Source organism: Cricetulus griseus, chromosome 3 (genome assembly GCF_003668045.3).
Source record: "Cricetulus griseus strain 17A/GY chromosome 3, alternate assembly CriGri-PICRH-1.0, whole genome shotgun sequence".
NCBI lineage: Eukaryota > Metazoa > Chordata > Mammalia > Rodentia > Cricetidae > Cricetulus > Cricetulus griseus.
In genome coordinates, this window is record NC_048596.1 from 72,689,472 (window position 1) to 72,712,563 (window position 23,092).

The 23,092-nt window shown below is 44.3% G+C and overlaps 1 protein-coding gene across 2 annotated transcripts in view; it reads right to left on the reverse strand.

Moving 5' to 3' along the window:
• Positions 1–1,145: 1,145 nt before the first annotated feature.
• Positions 1,146–23,092, reverse strand: part of Itgam (integrin subunit alpha M) — a 45,515-nt gene continuing 23,568 nt past the window's right edge. The window contains exons 10-30 of one of the 2 annotated variants that reach the window (XM_027404501.2): positions 22,987–23,060; positions 22,672–22,801; positions 22,254–22,396; positions 12,987–13,127; positions 12,696–12,905; positions 8,405–8,535; positions 8,151–8,311; positions 6,762–6,916; positions 6,537–6,668; positions 6,314–6,387; positions 5,967–6,108; positions 5,754–5,876; positions 5,165–5,244; positions 3,919–4,002; positions 3,591–3,666; positions 2,746–2,853; positions 2,513–2,596; positions 2,305–2,418; positions 2,118–2,219; positions 1,774–1,884; positions 1,146–1,335 (exon numbers count right to left, since the gene is read on the reverse strand). In XM_027404501.2, the coding sequence (XP_027260302.1) occupies positions 1,264–1,335; positions 1,774–1,884; positions 2,118–2,219; positions 2,305–2,418; positions 2,513–2,596; positions 2,746–2,853; positions 3,591–3,666; positions 3,919–4,002; positions 5,165–5,244; positions 5,754–5,876; positions 5,967–6,108; positions 6,314–6,387; positions 6,537–6,668; positions 6,762–6,916; positions 8,151–8,311; positions 8,405–8,535; positions 12,696–12,905; positions 12,987–13,127; positions 22,254–22,396; positions 22,672–22,801; positions 22,987–23,060 (2,447 nt within the window). In that variant the 3' untranslated portion in view covers positions 1,146–1,263. Of the gene's footprint in view, positions 1,336–1,773; positions 1,885–2,117; positions 2,220–2,304; positions 2,419–2,512; positions 2,597–2,745; positions 2,854–3,590; positions 3,667–3,918; positions 4,003–5,164; positions 5,245–5,753; positions 5,877–5,966; positions 6,109–6,313; positions 6,388–6,536; positions 6,669–6,761; positions 6,917–8,150; positions 8,312–8,404; positions 8,536–12,695; positions 12,909–12,986; positions 13,128–22,253; positions 22,397–22,671; positions 22,802–22,986; positions 23,061–23,092 lie in introns of both variants that reach the window. The other variant, XM_027404500.2, reaches the window with a different exon arrangement.

Consider the following 23,092-nt stretch of genomic DNA (forward strand, 5'->3'; position numbering starts at 1 on the left):
TAAAATCTTAAAAAAAAGATCTTGTGACAATGTTGTTATAAATAAACATGTATTGTTTAAAAAATTATTCTGATAGACATATAAAATTAGATATGTACAATTTATTAATTCAGTATTGTTTGTAATAGCAAAAGATTGGAAGTAATACATCCGAAGGAGACAGGTTAAATACATTATGATATAGTCACATAGGGGAGTGCTCTACAGCTACAGTATTTTATATCTTATTTGAGCATAATAAAAAGACAAGATGCATAATAGTAAAACATTATGTTACTATTTGTTTAAAACTGTGTGTGTGTGTGTGTGTGTGTGTGTGTGTGTGTGTGTACACAGATACCTATAATATTTCTGAAGTAGGTTCTAACCATATGGCCTTGAATACCCCTAAGGAGGGAGTCTTTTCATTATACACTATTTAAGTTGGTTTGTTTTACTTTGCCTTGGTTTTCAGTATTGCCAGCTGAGCCCGAGGCCTTATACCAGGTAAGTACTCTGCCACAAGCTACATCCCCATCACCATATAGTCTTGAGTGTCTTTTGATTTTTGTATTGTAAACAGGTTAATCAATTCAAATATTTAAATTAATATTAAAATAATAAATGACTAAGTAGTGGAAGATTTCTCAGATTTCCTGGAAATGGAGTTACAGATGGTTGTGAGCTGCTATATGGGTGTTGGGAATTGAGCCCAGGTCCTCTGCAAGAGCAAGTGCTCTCAACCACTGAGCTGTCTCTCCAATCCCTGGGAGATTTCTCATCTTCATTGGACATTTGTGTTGGGTCACCCATTCTCTATTCCGTGTCCAGCTTCTCTTGTAGTTTCTCAGTACCTTGACTCTTGAAAGTCTGCAGCTCATCCATGCAAGTAAATATTACTTCCTTCAAAGAGGGCAGCCACAGAATTTCACTATGCTTACTCACAAGGCTCCAGTCATCTTGCCCGGAGGAGGGTCCATTAGCTTCTGCCTTCACACAGTAGGAAACCCAAGAGATTCCTTTCCCTCCAAGAGTATTTATTCAAGGCATTACCCACATCCAAGAAATCTCTCTCTCTCCATCCCTCCCTCTCTCCCTCTCTCCCTCTCTCTCTCTCTCTCTCTCTCTCACACACACACACACACACACACACACACACACACACACACAAATCCCAAGCCATTCCTGTACAGGACACCACTGCAACAGTCTCCTAGAGGACATGTCAGCCCATCAGCCTCGGGACCTAGGTGTTGCAGAGGTCACTTCATGGAGAAAGGGCCATTACTGAGGTGGGGCTTCTTGGGGAGCAGCTTCACTCATCATGTCCTTGTATTGCCGCTTGAAGAAGCCAAGCTGTCAGGGTAAAGACAGAGGATAAGGCCACAGACTCCACGACTGCAGGTCAAGATCATACAGAACAGGAGTGAGACAGACGGCATGACTGAGCATGGCAAAGGGTGACAGGACAGAGGATAGAAAGGTCCTGGGGAAAGTCAGACAGGGAGAGAAGCAGCATCAGTTCTGGGGCAAGGAAAGAAATATAAACTATGAGAAGAAAACCTCATTTTGTCGTGGTCATTGTGGCCCAGGGGCCATCCGAGTTGTTCTACATGTATTAAGTTCATTTTCTGTGTAAAATGGGAGTTAATAATATTGTTTTACAACTGAAGAAATTGAGGTCTTGAGAGCCTTCGACTTGGCCAAAGTCAAATAGTTGGCAGCAGTACAGTAATGGAGCTGCTGCGGGGGCGGGGGGTGGCAGAGACATAAAGAAGATGAATTAAGGCACACCTTGTACAGGACAGCAATGATGACAGCCAGCAGCACCAGCCCCCCGATGGAGCTGCCCACAATGAGTGGTACAGGGTTGTGAGCTTTATATGGCTCCACTTTGGTCTCTGTCTAGGAGAGGAAGAAAAGAAAGGGGATACAGCAGGTAGGTACACCCCAAACTTCTGAAGAGCTCCATAAGCTCAAGGGTAAACTCCTCCCTATAATCCGCAATAGCGACCACAGGCCTCGGTTCTCTTCCCGCCCACTTCTCTCGACAACCTGGAGATGAGATCTGACATCCAGCATCCTCCTCCCTGCAACCGCCCACAGCCATTGCACCTCACCATGCCTGGGATGGATACCTGAGACTTCACAAACATGCCCTGCCCTGGAAGCAGGGCAAACACGGAGTCATTAAACACAATCTCAGCAGTGCTCACAAGCAGGAGGTGGTTATGAGAAGTCTGTGGGGAGAGCAGAATGGGAACCAGGCCTGGGCTCTGGACTGTTACGGCTATACCCATTGAGTCTCAAAACACAACAACGTACCTTGATATACCAGTCAAATGACAGTTTACCCTTGAGGGTGACATTGAACATTTCCTGACTGTTGAAGGACGGGAGATCACACTGGATTCTCTTACAGACTGCTATAGAACAGTTCTAGAAGAGAAGGCCAAAGAGACAGATGACTAAGACTGGGGCAGACCATGATGACTGTATGTGGCCTGGAAGCTGGAGGCCACCATGTCCTTACCAGTACTGGGGTCTTCTCAAGCTCATCCCGGAACTGAGAGTGAGAGGGGGGTTTCTGCTCAGTGTGGCAGGCATTTGACAGGTTCTGGGGAAAGACAGACACCAAGAAGAGAGAGAAATGAGGATTCTGGTCCCACCCAGCAGAGCCACAGCCTGGGCCCAAGGGAAGAGTCAGAAAAGGCAAGAAACACATCTTTGGAAAGACCTGAGCTTTGGGGACCCAGCTGGACTCACCTGAGAGAAGATGACTTGGAGATGATCCCATATGGTCACCTTGTTAAGCTGGACGGGGACCCAGAAGACCACACTGATGGGGGCGCTCCTCTGGCCCAGGTTGTTGAACTACATCAGAAAGGAGGGGTGTGGGCTCTAGCCTTGTAGCTCTCAGAATTGGCTCCTCACTACCTACAGCCCAGACCACTGAATAAGGTCTAAGAGTCCTGCTCTTCAGGGAGACAGAAACATGTAAACAAACCCCAAACATACACTTGAGCCAGACTGGCTCATCTTAAGTTCTAGCTCTGCCACTGGCTGGTTTGAGAATTTAGACATAGTTCATGTCTCTCTGAATTAGTTTCTCCATCTGTAAACAAGGGACAGCAAGGGTGTTCAGGGTCCTGATAGAGGGTGTGTGTGTGTCTGTGTGTCTGTGTGTCTGTATGTCTGTGTGTCTGTGTGTCTGTGTATGCCTCTCTGTGTGTGTGTGCATGCATGTGCATCTGTGTGTGCATGTATGCATGTATGTGAGTACATATGTGTTCACATGGATCTATATGTGAGTGCCTGTATGTGAGTGCAAATGTGTGCATGTATGTGTATGAATACATGAATGTGTGTGCGCGCGTGCTCATGCACATGCGTGCGTGCGTGCGTGTGCGCGTGTGTGTGAGTGTGTGTGTGTGTGTGTGTGTGTGTGTGTGTGTGTGTGTGTATGTTAGGGGAATGTATAGCAAACTTAGAACTGTGCCTGACATACAAGAAGCATGGAATTCACGCTTCCTACAACTGCTTTCTGCCTTCCCTTCACACTAGTTTCCCTCCCAGCATCCCTCAGGACCCAGGTTTCCCCTGCTCCTCACCTGGTACTGATGTTGGATGACCTGACTAGTCATCTCTGAAGCTGTGAAGTTGAAATATTTGGTAGAACTCTCATCACTAAAAGAAAAAAAGAATAGCCAACAGGTGACAAAACATGAAGGTGTCCTGCTTGGACTTAATGCACAGAAGTAGGGAGGTGACAAATCAGCCCTGGGGCAGACACACACACACACACACACACACACACACACACACACACACGGTTCCTCCATGAAGGCACATATCATACTCATAGCACAATGCAGCTCATGAACACAATCACGCAGCTGGCTGTGCAGCCTGACTGGGGAGAGTGGAACGGAGCAGCACCTGGTGACAACCATGTAGACAGCATACTTCACAGGCAGCTCCAACCGAAACTCCGTTTTGTGGGTCCTGGACATGTTGTTCTCACTGGAAGGAAAGCAGGTCCTCAGCCAGCTCTCGGAAGTGACAAGGCTCACCGCCCCTTCCCTCACTCTCAGCTGTCCCCACATCCCTGACCCCACAGTTCTCTCCACCTCTGCTTTGCCAGGCCCCACCTGCTCCAACAGCTACAGCAGCTTTCGGGATGCTCCCTCCCTAGCCCCCTCCTTAAGAGTGATCTGTCTAATATGCAAGTAAATATAACCATATTTCTCCTACAGTCTAAACCGAAAACTTCCTAACAGCTCCCCTTAGTCATCCAGTGCCACAGCCATATCTAACTCCCACCAGCTCTGAATCCTGCATCATGTGCTTAAGCTATTCTTTTATTAATTTCTTTTACGTCTATTAGTGTGTGTGTGTGTGTGTGTGTGTGTGTGTGTGTGTGTGTGTGTATTTGGGTATACACATGCCACAGCACACAATTGGAGGTCAGAAAACAGCTTATGAGAGTTGGCTTGCCCTTCCACCATGTGGGTTCCAGGGACTGGACCTGGGTTATGAGGCTTCGGCAGCCTTACCTGTTGAGCTAACTCAGCAGTCTCTATTATTTATTTTTATTAGTTGTGGCTGGTGGGAGGGTTCATGCACGCCCCAGCACATATGGTACAGGGTAAAGGACAACTTTGTGGAGTCAGTTCTCTCCTTCGGCTTTATATGGGTTGCAGGGACAGAACACAGGTCATTAGGCTTCACCCACAGAGCCGTCTCACAGGCCCTGCCTAAGCTGTTCCGATGCACGGAATACCTCAGATACCTCCAAGCTCCAGGTTTTGCCTGGTGCATGCTTCCTCCTGCCTTTATGCCTTTGCTTGGCTTATTCGAAACCCAAATACGTTTTATTCAGGAATCTTCTCAGAACACTGGGCAACCCTGCCACTAACATCACCTGATCATTTATTTTATACTATATTGTAATCACCTGGCCTATCTGTGCCACTGAACGTCTGCGAGGGCAGCAACCACAGCTGTGTCTTATCCACCAACACGCCCCCAACTTGACCCAATGCCTGGCATATGGGTGGGTACCCAAGCAGTGTTTGCTGAATGAATAATGCCATCAAAACAGAGAACCAGTAGAGAGAAGAAAATGATTCATCCTGACTGGGCCTCAAAGGAGAGGATGACCATAGAATATGGGAACAGGTACCTGGTCACATTGACCTTGAGGAGCAGTTTGTTCCCAAGGGAAGCATCAGAGTCCACATCAAATGTGACCGTAAGAGTGATCTAGAGTTGGAGAATGGAGACCGTGATTTAAAATAGTGAAGAAAAAATAGCACAATTGTCCACCAATCACTGAATGGGATACATTAAACATGATCTGCCCACCTGATAGAATATTTTTCAGAAATAAAAAGAGAAGAACTAACAGGAAGTGGCCCTTGAAAATACAATGCTTGTGGAAAGAAGACAATCACAGAGGACCATGTGGTTTGTGTCTATGGATGGGAGATATCCAGGAGAGGAGACATACAGGAAGGCCAATCAGGAGCCCCCAGGAGCAACTAGCAAGGGCTCAGATTGATCAGAATGATGGATGAAGAACTCTGAAAATACTTAAAAGCCACTGAATTGTACACAATGGGTGAGTTCATGGGATGTTTTTATGCCGAAATAAAGCCAGTTTGTAGAAAGGGGCCGCTTCTTTCTTAGGACAGGGAGGAGAAGTGAGGAGAAGAGGAGAATTCCATTAAGACGACAGCAGACAGAAGGACAGCAGGGGCTGGAGCTCTGACCTCAGAGTTAGCAGGAAAGATGGGGTGGTTTATGTTCCAGGTGGTACTCTTCAGAGCCCCAGGCTCTTCAGTGGAAGAGCTGGACTCAGACTGCACTCGCCAAGGCTTCTGGGTAAGCGGGTTCTGGAACCAAGGCAGGAAAATGTAGTGCTGTCAACTGCCAGCCATGGGGTAAGGAAAGCAGCGCCCAGAGACTGAAGAGGACTGAGCTACCTGGCTCACTGACACCTTCCGGTAAGACAAGCCAGATGGGTAGTATAAGGTAGCCTGGGTGTTGTAGGAGTCTTCACCATCATTTCTCACAGTCACCCTCACGTTGAAGTCCCGGGGGTCTCCCACCACCAAAGTGTCCAGGCTGTGAGGAAAAACAAGAGCGTGAGGGATCCAGAGCTTCCCTGCAGCATGTCTGGTTTGATGAAGAAAGGCAGGAACCTGAGCAGAGCAGGTACTAGGAACCCTGTGGCACACAAATATCTGTGAAGAACCCTGGGCTCCCTCAGCGACCAGGAACACATTGATTCAGGTTTGGGGGAAGGAAGCAATAACAGAAAGAAACTCACTCTGTAGAACTCATAGTGATGCTGAGGTCATCCTGGCAAACACTGTCATTACCACAATTCTTCTCAAAGGGAAACTGGAAAGGGAATATGATCAAAAGGAAAGGAATGAAAATGATTAAGTGGAGCAATTTTTTTAAAACATTTAAATGGAATTACATAAAATAAAGCAAGCTCTTTCTGTTCTGTTCTCCACTCCTGCAAGGCCCCCAACCGCAGGACTCACCATCGCTATGAAGGACCTCTGGGCATCTAATGCCAGAACCGGCCGGAGGTCCCTAGAGGCGCGCAGGGGCTCTCCCACCAGTGTATAGTTGAGGCGCAGGATGATGGGGCTCAGTGAATCTTCCTCACAGTCCTAAAAGAGAGTGGGGATTTGGGGAATCTGCCTTCTTCAGCTTCGCTCGGCCACTCCATCCTCAGCCAGGAGCTCTGCCATTTGCCTGCTCACCGGTAACAGTAGCTTCAGGGTTTCACATTTCTGTGCCAATCCAAAGACCTGGCTTTTCCTGCGTGTTCTGTTCTTTGTCTCATCAAAGATGGCACGGGCATGTATGCGGCCAGGGTCTAAAGCCAGGTCATAAGTGACAGTGCTCTGGATCTCTCCTGAAAGGAAAGGGAATAATGATGAGGAACCAGGCAGACAGAGGTCTGTGAGCACAAGTCCGCTCTCGGCTGTGTGATTATCCACATATTATCTGGCCTCTCTGTGTCTTAATTCATTACTTTCAAAGTAAGAATAGTAATAACGCCTCTCAAGTGGTTAAAAAGAAGAAGAAATGAGGTAGTGCCCACTAAGGAAATCCTCAAAAAGTGATGGCTAAGCTTGGGAATTGAGCTTAGTGGTAGAGCACACTTGCCTGGCAAATGCAAGGTCCTGGGTTTGGTCCTCAGCTCAAGGAGGAGGAGGAGAAGGAGGAGGAGGAGAAGGGAAAGGAGGAGGAGGAGAAGAGGAAGAGGAAGAGGAAGAGGAAGAAGAAGAAGAAGAAGAAGAAGAAGAAGAAGAAGAAGAAGAAGAAGAAGAAGAAGAAGAAGAAGAAAGAAGAAGAAGAAGAAGAAGAAGAAGAAGAAGAAGAAGAAGAAGAAGAAGAAGAAGAAGAAGAGAGGTAATACACTCCTATAGTCCCAGCATTTGGGAGGTAGAGGTCATCTCCCTGGGCACATAACTAAGGTCAGCTATGGCTGACTTTGCCTTGAAAAAAAAATAATGTATTACTTTATTACTGTGTTAAGTAAAAAAATAAATAAAGGAAGGAAGTTTCAGGTGAATGCATAGAGTATAAGAAACTATGTAGGGGGATGGAGAGATGGCTCAGAGGTTAAGAGCACTACTTGTTCTTCCAAAGGTCCTGAGTTCAATTCCCAGAAACCACATGGTGGCTCACAATCATCTGTAATGAGATCTGGTGCCCTCTTCTGGTGTGGAGATAAACATGGAAGCAGAATGTTATATACATAATAAATAAATAAAATCTTTTAAAAAAAAGAAACTATGTAAATTTTAAGCATACATAATAGATGGAGTGAAGATACAAAAGAATGACAGATATTCTCACATTTTTAAAAGAGAAAGAAAGAATAAAAGAAAGAGGGAGAGAAAGACATAAACAAAGAAAAGGAGCCTAGTTTGCTCACAGACATGGGGTCTTGGTTTTCTGGAAGTGCCAACTGGTCACTTCTCTGGTAAGGTTTGCTGGGCTTCCCCACTCATTCTAGCCAGGCATTCTAGACCGTCTAGAAGACGGTCAGCACCAGCCAGAACTTTCTTCTACTAGAAGACTGGGCAGACAGAGATAACACACTGTCATGGAAACCCAGAGGTTTACCCAGCACCTCTCACCTTGCAGCCGATCCTTGGTGTTCTTGCGGACATGGAGGCAGACTCTGACATTTCCAGCATCCTTGTTTCTTGATGCTTGATTTTGACACTCAAACACACTCCTTGCTAGACTCTTTGGAATGAATTCCATGGTTGCCTCAAGTCTTAGCACGGGCTGGGCTCTAGAAGGACATCAGAGAGACATCAGGATCCACCAGACGACAGAGGCGAGACATTGCAAAGGGAAAGAGCTGGTGCCATCAGCGGATTCTCACCTGAGCAGCAAGAGGTGCCCCTGGGCCCCCACAGCCAGGTCTGTCAGGCCATCCATTGTGAGGTCCTTGCCCCCACTCAGAGACTGACCGAAGTACTGGAGCTTGGGGGAGAAACTGGCACCTGTGATCCGCTGAGGGCAGGAAAGAAAAGGCAGGAAAGTGTGATTTGGTAGCCCAAGGCAGAGGCTCTCATCTTTACCACCCATGCTTTTCAAGACATTCAGGTGACTCAAAACGTATCCAAACAATATCCAAAGATTTCCTGGATTATGAAATTCCTGAAGAAAGCTAAAGGTTTTATGGGAAAGAAATAAAAAATATATACTGTTTCACCCATCCGGATCTTATTTATATGGTCAGAAAAATGCAAACATTGAATACTGATCTAAACAAAATTATCTATTTTATTACATTTATCTTCCTTGAGGGAGTACGCAGGTTAAAAGTCAGAGGACAGCTTTCAGGAATCAGTTCTCTCCTTCCATCGTGTGCCCCCCACCCTCGGCACCCCACCCTGGGAGCAAACTCAGGTCCCCGGGTTTGGCAGCAAGTGCCTTTACCAGCTGAGCCCCCTCACCAGTCCCAAAATTCTCATATGGATACAAGAAGTAGGGCAGTAGAGGAGAAAGAAGGAACCGGCAGTTAGCACAATCACACCCTCAACAGTGGGAAGCCAGTGCTAAGTAAAACTGAGCAGTGTGAGGCCAGCAAGGGTCTCAGCAGAGAGTGGGCACAATGGAAGGAGATAATCAGAACTGTGGTTAGGGTAGGAGGTAGGATAGGAATTGCCTGGGAAGGGAAGTTCTATATTGTTTGAGGGTCTTCTTTGAGGGGGCTGAGGTTTGGAGGGGCTGTAGCAAGATCTGGATATATGGCTCAAGCTGGCCTTGAACTTGCTAGATAGCCCAAGAGGGGCTTAAATGTGACCTTTCCCTAACTCTGCCTTCTGGGCTCCAGCATTGCTGGTGTGTTCCACCACAGCCAGCCACGTGTCTATATATCGAAAAGGCTATGAGTTACATTTGTCAAGACTCACTGAATAAATACTTATGTATTTCCTACTGTAAGTCCTAAAATATTTCTAGTTAAAAACCTACATGTCAACTATTGTGGAGGAAGGGAACCGATAATGCAACTTAATTTAAAATGCATCGAAAAGAGAGAAAGGGCTGGGTGTGGAAGGAAACACAGAACTGCAATTTTAGCATTCTGGGGATCAGGCAGGAGGACCATGAACTCCAGGCCAATCTGGAGTGAGACCCTGTCTCTGAATAAATAAGTAAATAATAAATGGAAAGGCATGAGAACAAAGCCAGGCTAGCCGAAATGCTGAGATCTAGGTCATCTGTGGTGATAAATGGAAGCAAAAACGATCCTGCTAAGCAAAGTAAGTCCAGCACAGAGAGACAAACTGCCTGTTTTCTCTCACATACAGAATCCAGGCTTTTAGGGCTGTCACGTGACCCAGAAATCCCACGTCTCTGTTTCATTCAAAAGAATCAGCATGAGAATATTGAGAGACTATTGGCACGCCCACACCATTCACAAAAGTCAAGTTCGGGAATAACCTGCATGCACTGTGGCTGACAACCAGTCATCCAGCAATGACATTCATCTGTAGTGGAATACACTTTATCCCTTATATGAAAGGAAAATCTGTCATTTGTGCCAATAGGAATGAACATAGAAGACAGTATTCTATGTAAAATAAAACAGACACAAAAGGCCAAATCATTCCATTACATGAGTTGTCTAAAAGAACCAAATCATACAAGCAACATGGAGGACTGCCAACCACTGCCTAGAAGCAGGTGGGAGCCAGACAAGTGCAGGAGGGTACATTTCAAGTCTGTTAAGAGGCAAGGCCAAGTATTTGAGCATTTTTACCACAATACACTTTTTTAAAGAAATAAAGGAAAATGTAAGACTGGAAAAGACTAGAGACCAGAGACCAAGAGACCACACTGCCTGAGCTCACTGGGAGAGAACACAGCATGGGTGAGGCAGGCCAAACTGCAAGGGAGTTCCCCACAAGCAGGGAATTCATGCAGCAGTGACAGTCACTGAGGAGGGAACCAGCTCTTCATCCAGGATTCAGGGTGACCCATCACCAATGTGAGATACTTAACTTTAAGACACAGAACAAGAGAAAGATGCTGGATTCAGTTATTCAAAGACTATCATTGGTCAAGCCTGGTGGCTCTCAACTGTCATCCCCACACCCACAGGCTTTGAGGCAGGAGAGTCCCCAGCCCAGGCTACATAGTGAGACACTTAATTTCTACTAAGAATTGCAGTACAGGACTTGGGAGACAGACAGCCCAGGGGCTAAAGTGCTTGCTGCACAAGTGTGAGGACCTGATTTCAGATCCAAGCACTCACACCAAGGCTCAACATGGTGCTACACATCTGTAAAGACAGTGCTGGGGATGGAGACAGATGGATTCTGGGACTGGACCAGCATCTCCAGGTTCAGTGAGAGTCCCTGAAGATGAGATGGGGGACCAGTGAGAAAGACAGAGGTCCTTGCTGACAAGCTGATGACCTGAGTTCAATCTCCAGGATCCACTCACTGTTCCTCAGCTTCCACATGCAATTTAAAAACGTAATTTATACCACCACAACCCACACACACACACACACACTAAGGCTCCAGAAATATTAGGGAATAGGGGTTGGAAAGAATATAAGCACAAGATAATAAAAAGAAAAACTATGAAATGCCATCTCTGGGTACAATTCAGCCATTCCAATAATGAACTCAATGCAAACGCACTGGCCCACACTGAGCCCAAACACAAATGGGCCTGTCAACAGCCAATCACCAATGGAGAAGGGGCTTGAGAGGGCCTGCCATGCCCCCTACTGAACAAGTAGGCACTGATGGAGTCTGGGAAATAAGGAGTTACAACCATCAGTTGAGCCTGGTGAGCCCAACCAGGCTCCATTGGAGGGCTCCAAACTGGTTAACCTTAGTGAGTCTCAAATAAAAAAAAAAAGTCAGTATGACTATGTAGGGAGGAAAGAGAGCTAGGGGGAGACAAGGAAAGATGGAGGTGGGAGTTCAGATGTATGTGTGCATGAAAAGGTCAAAGAATTTAATTTGGAGGCTCAGTACTTAATTGCACTTACTGCTCTTGCAGAGGACCTGGGGTTGATTCCTGGCACCCACATCAGGCAGCTCACAGCTGCTTGTGACTCCAGCTCCAGGGATCCACTGCCCTCTGACCCCTAGAGGCACCTGCAGGCATGTGGTGCCCATAAACTCAGGCAGCCATACACACACATAAGTAAAAATAATAAATCTTGAAAACAAAATTTAATTTTAAAAACATCAAAAATATAAAGAAAGGGGCTGGGCATGGATGGTAGTGCATGCTTTCAATCTCAGAACTTTGGAGGCAGAAGCAGGTGCACCTCTATGAGTTCAAGGCTAGCTTGCTTTGCATAATGCGTTCAGACCAGTCAAGCGAGACCCTGTCTCAAAAAAAAAAGGGGGAGGAGGGGCGTGAATAAGGTGGAGAAGTGGTTGAAAAGTGTTGTGGAATTTTCCTTTACACTGCTAGGCAGGGTTTGGGGGGCAGAGGAACACTGGGAAGAAGGGCAGAGTCAGGAGGAGACACACATGCTTGCAACACACACAAACTTACTATAGCAACAGCAGAATTTTAAGCCAAACTCGGGAGTCTTTTTTTTTTTTTTTTTTTTTTTTTTGGTTTTTTGAAAAAGGTTTTTTTTGTGTAGCTTTGGAGCCTTTCCTGGCACTCGCTCTAGAGACCAGGCTGGCCTTGAACTCACAGAGATCCATCTGCCTCTGCCTCCCGAGTGCTGGGATTAAAGTGTCCAACTGTATGGGTTTCCTATGACATAGGAACATATGGGGTAAAGATAACATAAAACTGGGACAGAATGGGAAAGAACAGAACTCTTGTTCCCTCAGCCAGAATGGGGATCCCAGAGGAAGGGACTAAACAAGGTACAGCATTGTCATACATCTCTCCATCTGGCCTAACTGCAGGTCCACAGCCAGTGCCAAACACTTGACATCCTCACGCATGTAGCTTGCCATCTACAGTCCCAGGCCTCAGCCATAAAGTCCAGTGTGGATACCCAAAGCACCACCTACCATTACAGAGAGTTCGTCTACACTGGAGATTCCCTGAGGCAGCTATGAAGAGTGTTATTGTCTTAAAGGTACTGGAAGGAGTGCAGGAAAACTGATCCATCAGTTAAATCGGAGGGTCCACATCACACAAGTCGGTGCTGTACACAGTCAGTGGTAGGGACTTACCTGGCTGTGAAGGGCGCTGATGCTGACTGCCGATGCCCCATGAAAAATGTAGACAGCACCCTGATTCTCCTGCTCGCCTGGGGCCCCGATGGCCACATCTGTCAGCTTGTCCCCATTCACATCTCCCAGCACTGTCAGAGCTGCCCCAAAGCGACCCCAGGGATGGCCCTGCTCACCGTGGAGAATGGCCTCACACCGCCACTGTGCCCTCTGCTAAACAGAAACAGTGACAGACCCAAAACCCTGGCAACCCTCCACCTCACACCCAGACCCACCCGGCCCAACACTCACCCCCCTAGGCAAGGGACACACTGACACCTGGCCTCCTCGAGTCTGGGCATAGTAATGAGGGGCTCCAATGAGGATCAAGTTGGTGTTGCCATCACCATTCATGTCCACGGAACAGAGGGAGGCCCCAAAGTAGGAGCCAATCTGAAAGAGATTGGGTAAAGATAACTTACCTCTTCCCACCTAAGAAGAATCCAGGAGTTTCCTGTCTGTGAAGAAGCCAGACATAGTGGTGCATACCAGAACCTAGAAGGCAGAAGCAGGAGGATCAGGAGTTCAAGGCTGCATAGGGAGAGGGCATAAAATTTGTCTGAAAGAAGAGAGAAGAAAATGAGACCACGATTACTGGGGAAAATTGTTTGTAGAACATACAATTTCCTATATGTTTGTGGTGATTTGAATAAGAATGATCCCCATAGGCTAGAATATTTGAATACATAGTCACCAGGGAATGGAACTCTCTGATAGGATTAGAAGGATTAGGAGAAATGGCCTTGTTTAGAGGAAGTGTGCCACTGGGGGTGGATTTTCCGGTTTTCTTTTCTTATTTTCTTTTTGGTTTTCTGTGTTGTTATTATTTTCAAGGAAGGGTTTCTCTATGTTAATAGCCCTGGCTGTCCTGGAACTTGCTTTGTAGACCAGGTTGGTCTTAAACTTACAGGGATTCGCCTACCTCCGCCTCCCCAGTGCTGGGATTAAAGGTGTGCACCACCACCTGGAGGGTTTTGAGGTTTTCTTTTTTTCTTTTTTTTTTTCTTTTCTTTTTTTTTTCTTTTGGTTTTTCGAGACAGGGTTTCTCTGGGTAGCTTTGGAGCTTATCCTGGCACTCGCTCTAAAGACCAGGCTGGCCTCCAACCTACAGAGATCTGCCTGCCTCTGCCCCCCCCCCCCAGTGCTGGGATTAAAGGCGTGCGCCACCAACTCCCGGCTTCTTTTTTTTCTTTTTTTTTTTTTCCTTTTCTTTTTAGATTTATTTATTATGAATGCAGTGTTCTGCCTGCAAGTATGCCTAAACACCAGAAGAGGGCACCAGTCTCATTATAGATGGTTGTGAGTCACCATGTTATTGCTGAGAATTGAACTCAGGACCTCTGGAAGAATAGCCAGTGCTCTGAAACTCTGGATCATCTCTCCAGTCCTGAGGTTTTCAAAAGCCCAGTGTTTCTTTCTTTCCCCCTTTCTCTCAGTCAATAGATCAGGATGAGGCTTTCAGCTACTGCTCCAGAGATGTGAGTGCCACCATGCCCACCATGATGATATGAACTAAACCTCTAAAATTGTAAGCAAGCTCCCAACTAAAGAGCTTGCCTTGGTCGTGGTGTCTCTTCACAGCAACAGAACAGTGACTAAAACATGATTCATGATACATTTTAAGAAAATGCAGGTGCGTGCAAGAGCATGCGAGAGAGATGAGGGGGGGATAGTAAGGATGAAATCCAGGAATTCAGACAAGCTATGCAACTGGTCTACCATTGAACTATACCCCCAGCCCGGTCAATTGAATATGCTGCTAGCTAGAGGAATTTATCATAAAGTCGGTGGACAGTAGATTCAGATTTATCCCAAATGGCATTTCAGGTAAATTACTAAGGCAGCAAAGGAGATGTTACATAGGAGAACACAATTATAGTATCTAGAAGAGCAGACACCACACCTTTTAGATTAGAATTCTTTGTAAGGGCAAAGGATAAAGTCTGATTTGGCCGTAATCGATCTGACTGTACTAAAATCGCGATTATTAGGCTGGAGGTATAGCCCAGTGGTAAACTACGTGGCCTGTATTCTTAAAGCACTGAGTAGTTCAGTCCCTAGAACTGAAAAACTTGCTACCCAGAAGGTTTTGTGTTAAGTAAAATGTCTTTTTAATATGCTCAAGGTAAACATGCACCATTTATCTGTAGAACTCAGCCACTTATTATCCACTTATTCATTCAACAAACACTTGTTCTCTGAGCACTAGACTGGGTAGCAGACACAGTGCCTTCAAGGACTCTCAGCATAGCAGTGTGGAGAGAAGAAGAGCAAAGGAACAGTTAAACGGGATATATTACAGGTTTCAAGCTAGAAGTCCCAGGCAGGAAAAGCACAGAGGACTCTCGACAACACGATTTCTGCCCCCCCCCACACACACACACACACACCATTGCAGGAGACTCACCGACCACCAAATAAAGTAACTGGAGCTTGGCCTGAAGTCAATGGCATTTTTTAGGTCAGGTTTACTGAGGCAAATTTTGTATAAAATAAAATTCAACTGTTTTAGTATATAGCTTTAGAGTTTTGACAAACATCCAGTCACATAATCATGGCCACCATCAGGATATGGAACTCACAGTTGGCTTCTTCCCTGTTAGCAATCCCCAGAAACCACTGAGGTGTTTTCTGTCCCTGTATGACAGTTGTTCTTTTCTAGATTGCCTTAAGAATGGCTTACATGGTGTATAGACTTTTTTAGACTTTGTCTTTCACCTGGAATAATTCACCTGAAATCTATCCATATCATTTGCATACATTAGTAACACACCGTTCTATTGCTGATGAGCACTCCGCTGCATGGGTGTGCCACAGTTTGCTATTCCATCCTCCGGCTCAGGGTGTCCAGATTGCCTCCAATTTGTCATTATTAGTAACAGAGCAATGGCAGGCATTTGCACATAGAATTCTATGTGAATATCTGTCTCCTTTTCTCCTCAGTGATGCTGAGTTGCACTGCTAGTGTGGTGAGTGGGTGTTAAATCTCACAAGAAGTTGCCTTTTCTTTGGATCTGGCTCACATGACATGAGATGAGACGGTTTGTTTTAGATTGTCAGCTCCACTGTCCCTGTTGGAAACCCTCTCCATTACATCTTTTGCACTTTTGTTGAATATTACTTCATCAATTACGACAATAACAACATAAAAAGTGGCGGAAGAAGCTGTTAATGAGCAGTTTATTTTAATGTGCATGAAACTGTTATTTGTTAAAAATAGGCAATTATAACTGTCAGATGCTTTATGTAAGCCTCCTATGCACAGAGAAAAATCTGAAGCAGAAACACAAAGAAGAAAGAAATCAAAATATATAACTATAAAAAAATTCATCAAGGCCAAACAAGACAATAAGAGACAGAATGGAGCAAAGAAACTACAAAGCAGAAAACTGAACAAACCCAGGAGTGTCCACCAACAATCGTGCTAAATACAAGTAAATTACCCTTTTCAACCAAAACATGGAATTCCCAATGGGCTTGGAGTTTTTTCGTTTTGTTTTGCTTTTTCAATTATTTGATTTTATGTATATGGGTGTTTTGTCTTCATGTGTCTGTGTACTATATGTGTGTCTGGTGCTTATGGAGGCCAGAAGAGAACATTAGGCCCCCCAGGAACTGGAGTCACAGATGGTTATGAGCCCGGTGTGGATGATGGGAGTCAAACCTAGGTCCTCTGCCAGAGCAATGAATATCCTCAACTGATAAATCAACTCAACAAGACTGATTGAATGGGTTTTTAAAATCCAATTACTGGCTACCTAAATTAGACCTTTAGGTGCAGATTTATGGACATAGCTTGAAAGTAAAGGAAGAAGAAAAAGAAAAGTTACTCCAAGCAAATGATGACCACGAAAGAGAAGGATGCCAAGACTCCTGTCAGACTAGATGGGCCTCACTCATGTCAGCCTGCCTTGGGACAGAAGCATGGTGACAGAGAAGACAGTTCATCAAGAGACTTCTGTGCAGCAGAACTGGAACAGTCTAAAACTCCGGAATAAGAGTGAATCAGTTAAAAAAAAAAAAAGAAAGAAAGAAAGAAAGAAAAAGAAAAAGACTTCCAACAAAGAGAAACCTGTGGCTCATTGCTCCACCCCACAAAGCTAAAGAGCATCAGTTGTTGGAGATGAAGGTAACAGGCTCCTAAAGCCCAGGCTGGCCTTGAACTCCTAAGCCTCTACCTCTAAATGACTGGGATTGCAAGTGTCTCAAGCTTGAAAGAGAGGGAAAAGTTCCAAAGTCATTTCATAAAGTCAGAATTACACTAATACTAAAGCCAGACAAGCACACAACAAAAAGAAAATACAGACAGACACCTCTTGTGAATATAGCTACAAAAAAAAAATTCTGAATAAAGTGTTAACAGAATGAACCCAACAGCACATTTTCAAATGATACCCTTAGTCTGGTGGCATAGATGAGAGGTAGTGTGTATTTGCCTAGCACTCATGAAGCTACCCAATACTGCAAAGGGGGGGGGGGATGAAGAATAAGGAGAAGAGGAGGGAAGGAAGAAGGCAAGGAGGTGGGAGAAACTATTACCAACAAAGCTGATATATCACATCAATAAACTAAACAGGAAAAGTTGTGTGATCATTTCAGGGCATGCAAGAAAACCATCTTATAAGATTCAACATTTCTTCATAATAAAAATCCTAAATAAATTCTAATAAATTAGTAAAAGAATGTACGTTGGCGGGCACCTTTAATCCTAGCACTTAGAAGACAGAGGCAGGTGGATCTTTGAGTTCAAGGCCAGCCTGGTCAACAGAGCTAGCACACACACACACACACACACACACACACACACACACACACACACACCCCAGAATCTATGACAAACCAAAAACAAGCACCATCCCAAATGATAAGAAATTGAAACTATTTCCTGTTAAGATCTGAACAACACTGTTGCTCAACACAGTATAAAAAGCCCTAGCCGGGTGTTGGTGGCGCATGCCTTTAATCCCAGCACTCGGGAGGTAGAGGCAGGCAGATATCTGTGAGTTTGAGACCAGCCTAGTCTACAAGAGCTAGTTCCAGGACAGCCTCCAAAGCCACAGAGAAATCCTGTCTCAAAAAACCAAAAAAAAAAAAAAAAGAAAGAAAGAAAAGAAGAAGAAGCCCTAGGCAAGGAAATTAAGCAAGAGACAGAAACGAGGGCAGCTAGACAGGACAGGAGGAAGCAAAACTCACAGACATCATTCTAGACTCTACCATAAATACTGTCAGAGCACATAATTTGTAAAGTTAAAGGACACAGAATCAACATACAAAAGCAGTAGCATTCTAGGTACCAATAGCGAACCATCTGAAAATGATTGTGAAGAAATTAATACCATTTACAACAGCTATCAAAAAGTGACAAAGGTCTGTTGCTCTTCTAGAGGACCTGAGTTCAGTTCCCATCACCCTTGCAGGACAGTTCACAACCACCTGTAACGCTAGCTCCAGAGTCTCTCCTAGAGTCCATGGTCTCCAAATGGCAACCTGAACACATTTATACAAACACACACATTTAATAAAAAATTAACAAAAGACCTGCAGATACAACTCAAAAGATAAAGTACTAGCTTAGCATGGAGAAAACCCAGTGTGACATAAGTGGGGTGTTGGTACATGCCTATAATCTCAGCACTTGAGAGACACAGAGGATGAGAAGTTTCAGGTCATTCTCAGCTACATAGAAAGCACAAAGCCAACCTGGGACTCTTGACGTTATCTCAAAAAGAAAAAAATTAAAAAAAAAAAAACTAAGAATGATTTTAACCACAAAATGGAGGCTCTTTAGAACGAAAAATGTAAAATATTGAGAAGAGAATGAAAGGAACATAAAAGTGAAAAAAAATTCCATGTTTATGAATTAGAAGAATTAGTCTATATTGAAATAAAATAGCAGTTTTAATAAAAACATTTTTTAAATCCTAAAATTCATAGGAAAGCAAAAGAAGGCCCAAATATCCAAACAATCTTGAGCTAAAAGAAGAAAGATGAAGGCACTACAATAGTATAGGTCTACCATACCTGGGAATGGGGGCACACACCTGTAATCACAGAGCTTGGGGGCTGAGACAAGAGGACCGTCGTCAAGGACAACTCAGGCTGAATAGCAAGATCCTGACGTGTGTGTGTGTGTGTGTGTGTGTGTGTGTGTGTGTGTGTGTGTGTGTGTGTGTGTGTGTGTGTGTGTTGTGTGTGTGTGTGTGTGTGATGTGTGTGTGTGTGTGTGTGTGTGTGTGTGTGTGTGTGTGTGTGTGTGTGTGTGTGTGTGTGTGTATGGTGTGGTGTGTGTGTGTGTGTGTGTGTGTGTACATACATGCATACATGCATGCTGCAAAATAATCCTTCTGTACACTGTGTGAATATATATGTCACTATGATTGCTTTAATAAGCAACCTGACTGGCCAATAGCTGAACAGGATAAAGTTAGGTGGAAAAGCCAAACTGAGAATGATGAGATGAAGAAGGAGTGAAAGAGTCACCAGCCAGATGGAGAACAAATTGAACACACAAAATAGGATAGAGGTAAGCACACAGATTAATAGAAATGAGCTAAGTTGTAAGAGCTAGCTAGTAACAAGCCTGAGCTATTGACCGAGCATTTATTTATAAGTAATATTAAGTTTCAGTGTGTTTATTTGGGAGTTGCTGGTGGGACAGAAACTTCTGCTTACATATATGAAAAAAAAAAAAAAAAAACTGCTGTAGTCAAAGCAGCAAGTCTTCAGAATATAAATAACAATAAGTCGGGGGGATGAATGCAGAACCAACCCCGAAATCTACATTCTCACAGGTAGCAGACTTTCAACAAAAACCCCAAGGAAATATATATATATATATATATATATATATATATATATATATATGTTCCATTTGTTAAATGTTATTGCTTGGGAAACTATCTATGTGCAGAAGAATGAAATAGACCTCTATCCGGTTGGCTCTAAGTGTACTGAAGACCTAAATGTAAAGCCTAAACTATGAAATCACTAGAAGAAAACATGAAGGAACATGTCAGGACCTTGACAGAAGCAGGGCTGCTTTTTATACTAGACCCTAAAATGCAGACAACAAAAACAAAAATAGATGTGATGGCTAACCTCAGGTGTCAACTTGACAGGATCGAAATTAAGTTGCAAGCCTCTGGGCACTGCTGTAAGGAATATGATTTTTTTTTTCTTTTTTGGTTTTTCGAGACAGGGTTTCTCTGTGGTTTCGGAGGCTGTCCTGGAACTAGCTCTTGTAGACCAGGCTGGCCTGGAACTCACAGAGATCCACCTGCTTCTGCCTCCCAAGTGCTGGGATTAAAGGCGTGCGCCACCAACGCTCGGCAAGGAATATGATTTTAATTCAATAAATAGCTCAACAACACACTTGTGTACTGAAAAAAAAGAGAAATAGTAAGAGTAGTAGACACCTTGTTTACAATTTTAAAATGAAAACATTCTCCTCCAACTTTTAAGCACAAGGCCAGCTGGAGACATTGTAAATGACCCTTTTCAAGTTGAGGACATGCCCTCTAGCCCCCAACTCACTGGGAGTTTTCAATTGTGAAAAGATGTCCAAGTCGGCCAGGTTCTATTTCTGTTTCTACTAAGGCGACTACATAGTTCTTATACCATCGTTACGATGAATTACATTGAATCTTTTCAAAATAGCCTTTTTAATGAGAATATTTATATAACAAATTCTTTTTTAAAGTACAAAAAACTCAGTAGTGTTTAGTATATTCATGTTTTGTAACCATTGGCTCTATATACCTGTAACACTGTCCCCAGAAAGAAACCTTGTATTGGTTGGTCATTCCCAGAACTACCCCACTTCATTCACTGGTGACTACTAACCAGCTTTTTATCTCTATCTACTTGTAAACTGGGGGCATGTAGCTAGTTTTGCTGTTGTTTTATTTTGCTTTTGAAACTGAGTCTCAAACAATATATTCCAGCTCAGTCTAGAATTCACTGTGTAGCCTGACCTGACCTCAAACTTGTAATCCTCCTGCCTCATCCTCTTGCATACTAAGATTTTCTGCATACACTACCATGCCCAGTCTTATAAATTTGGGATTGGGAAGTGGTCTCCTTCTTCAAGACTGTTTTGGTTATTCTGGGTCTCTTATATTTCCCATGAACTTTTGACATCAGTTTATCAATCTGAGGCATCATAGAGAAACAGCTATTTATCAACAGATATGGAATTTCTTCAGTATTTTAGTGTATATGTGTGTATGGGTGCCTGTGCATGTGTATGTGTGTATGAGTCCATTTCTGCATGCGTGCCTATGTGGGTATGCATTTGTGCAGGTGTGTGTGTGTGTGTGTGTGTGTGTGTGTGTGTGTGTGTGTGTAAGCCAGTGGTCAACCTCAGGGGTCAATTGCTGTGGAATGTTATTTTAACTAGGCAAAGATGTGTCATATTTGTTTATGCTGCAGAATATTACTTTAACTGTATAAAGGTGTGCTGTATTTATTTATGTTGCATTTGTTCAATGATATAAGAATTTGTTAAACATGTTTGTGCTGCATTTGTTTAATTATGAAAGAGATGAATGGCCAATAGCTAGGCAGAGAAAGGATAGGCAGGGCTGGCCGGAGGGGATTGGGGGGAATAAAGAGGAGGAGAAATCTAGGCTACAGAGGAGAAACGAGAAAAGGAAAAGATCAAGGGAGATACTTGGGGCCAGAAGTCAGGCAGCCACCAGACAGACAGACAGACAGGAGAAGCAGTGAAAGTAAGATACACAGAAAGAAGGAAAAGTAAAAAGCCCCAAGGCAAAAGGTTTCTTTTTATCTAAAAAGAAACAGGTTAATTTAAGTTAAAAGAGCTAGCCAGAAACGAGCTAAGCATTCAAAACTAATAAGAAGCCCTGTGTCAGGATTTGTAAGCTGGTTGGTAGCCCAAAAGAAAAAGCCTGGTACACTCATTCTTCAGCAACTGTCTACCTTGTTTAATGAGACAGAGTCTCTCATTGGCCTGGAGCTCACCAAGTAGGGTATGCTGGCTGGCCAGGGAACCCAGGAGATGCCCTGTTTCTACATCCCCAGCACTGGGATCACAAGCATGTCACCATGCCTAGCTGTTTATGTGGGCTCTGGGCATCAAATTCACATTTCAGTTATCTCCCTAACCCATCAACAGACATGCAATTATTTCAGTATTTTAATACCTAATGTAACTGTATTGGTTATGACCTGACTGGATGACAGCTAGAAAAACAGGTAGTCACAGAAAACTATGCAGGTCAAATATTACTAGTCATTGCTGGAAATGCTCAGGCTAGGACTGAAAATATAGCTCGGTAAAGCATTTGTCTGCCAAGCATGAGGCCCTGGGTTCAAATTCCAGCATCCCAACATAAGAAAGAAAAACCAAAGGTACGATATTCTCAAATGCAAAGCTGACCTGGAACTCTCTAACATAAAGGCTTCCAAAGACTGCCTCACGCACGTGGCATTGGTTGGCCCTAGACTCCTACTTCCAGGGTGCCTCTGCCTGCTTATGCTTCAACGCTCTACACTTACCTGGCTGCCTTTGATATCAGTGTGGGGCTCCCAAGCATCGAAATTCTGTCTGAACATCACCACCAGCCCGGTATGCTGGTATCGAGGTGCCCCTAGAACCAAGCTTTGGACCCGGCTCCTCAAGATGACTGCAGAAGCATAGCCTAAAAAGAATGCTTTTGATAGGCAAAGTGTTTTCCATTGCAGACCTGGCTCCCCTTCCCCCAATCCAGGCCCATTCTTAAGTGGGGCAATCAAGGCACCCCTGCTGCTATTATGGGATAGCTATTATGAACATAACCAAAATTAAATTTAGATTTTTTTTAAAATCTTTACAATTATCCCAAGGGCAAACAAAAGATCCAACAGCATCCACATCAGCAGAGTGACATCACATCCTGACCCCTTCCCAGAAACTACTCCTGCCCTCCTCACTCACCCAAGTAAGCATCGTTCATGTCTGAATCCACTCTTGTTGTGTTGATGAAGGTGATTTTATCCTTTGATGTGTACAGAAAGGCTCCCCCTGCCCAGTCAAAGCTCCCCACAGAACCCAGCAAGGGACCATTCTGGGGAAAGGAGCATAACAGGATTGAGAGAGGAAACAAAGGACCAGTGATGCCTGTCAAAACAAAATAAAACAAAACAAAGCCTCCCCAGGGGAACCTGCTATGGGGAAAAGCCCCCAAACCCTGGCACCTCTTCTTTCTTTTTGTGCCCTATCTTCACCCCCATTTAATACAGGACCACTCACAGACGTGATTGTGGCACTGAAGCCTTCTTGAGACATCTCATGCTCAAAAGAGCTGGTACTTCCTGTCTGAGTACCTACAAGGAAGAAAACATTCCACATTAAAGCA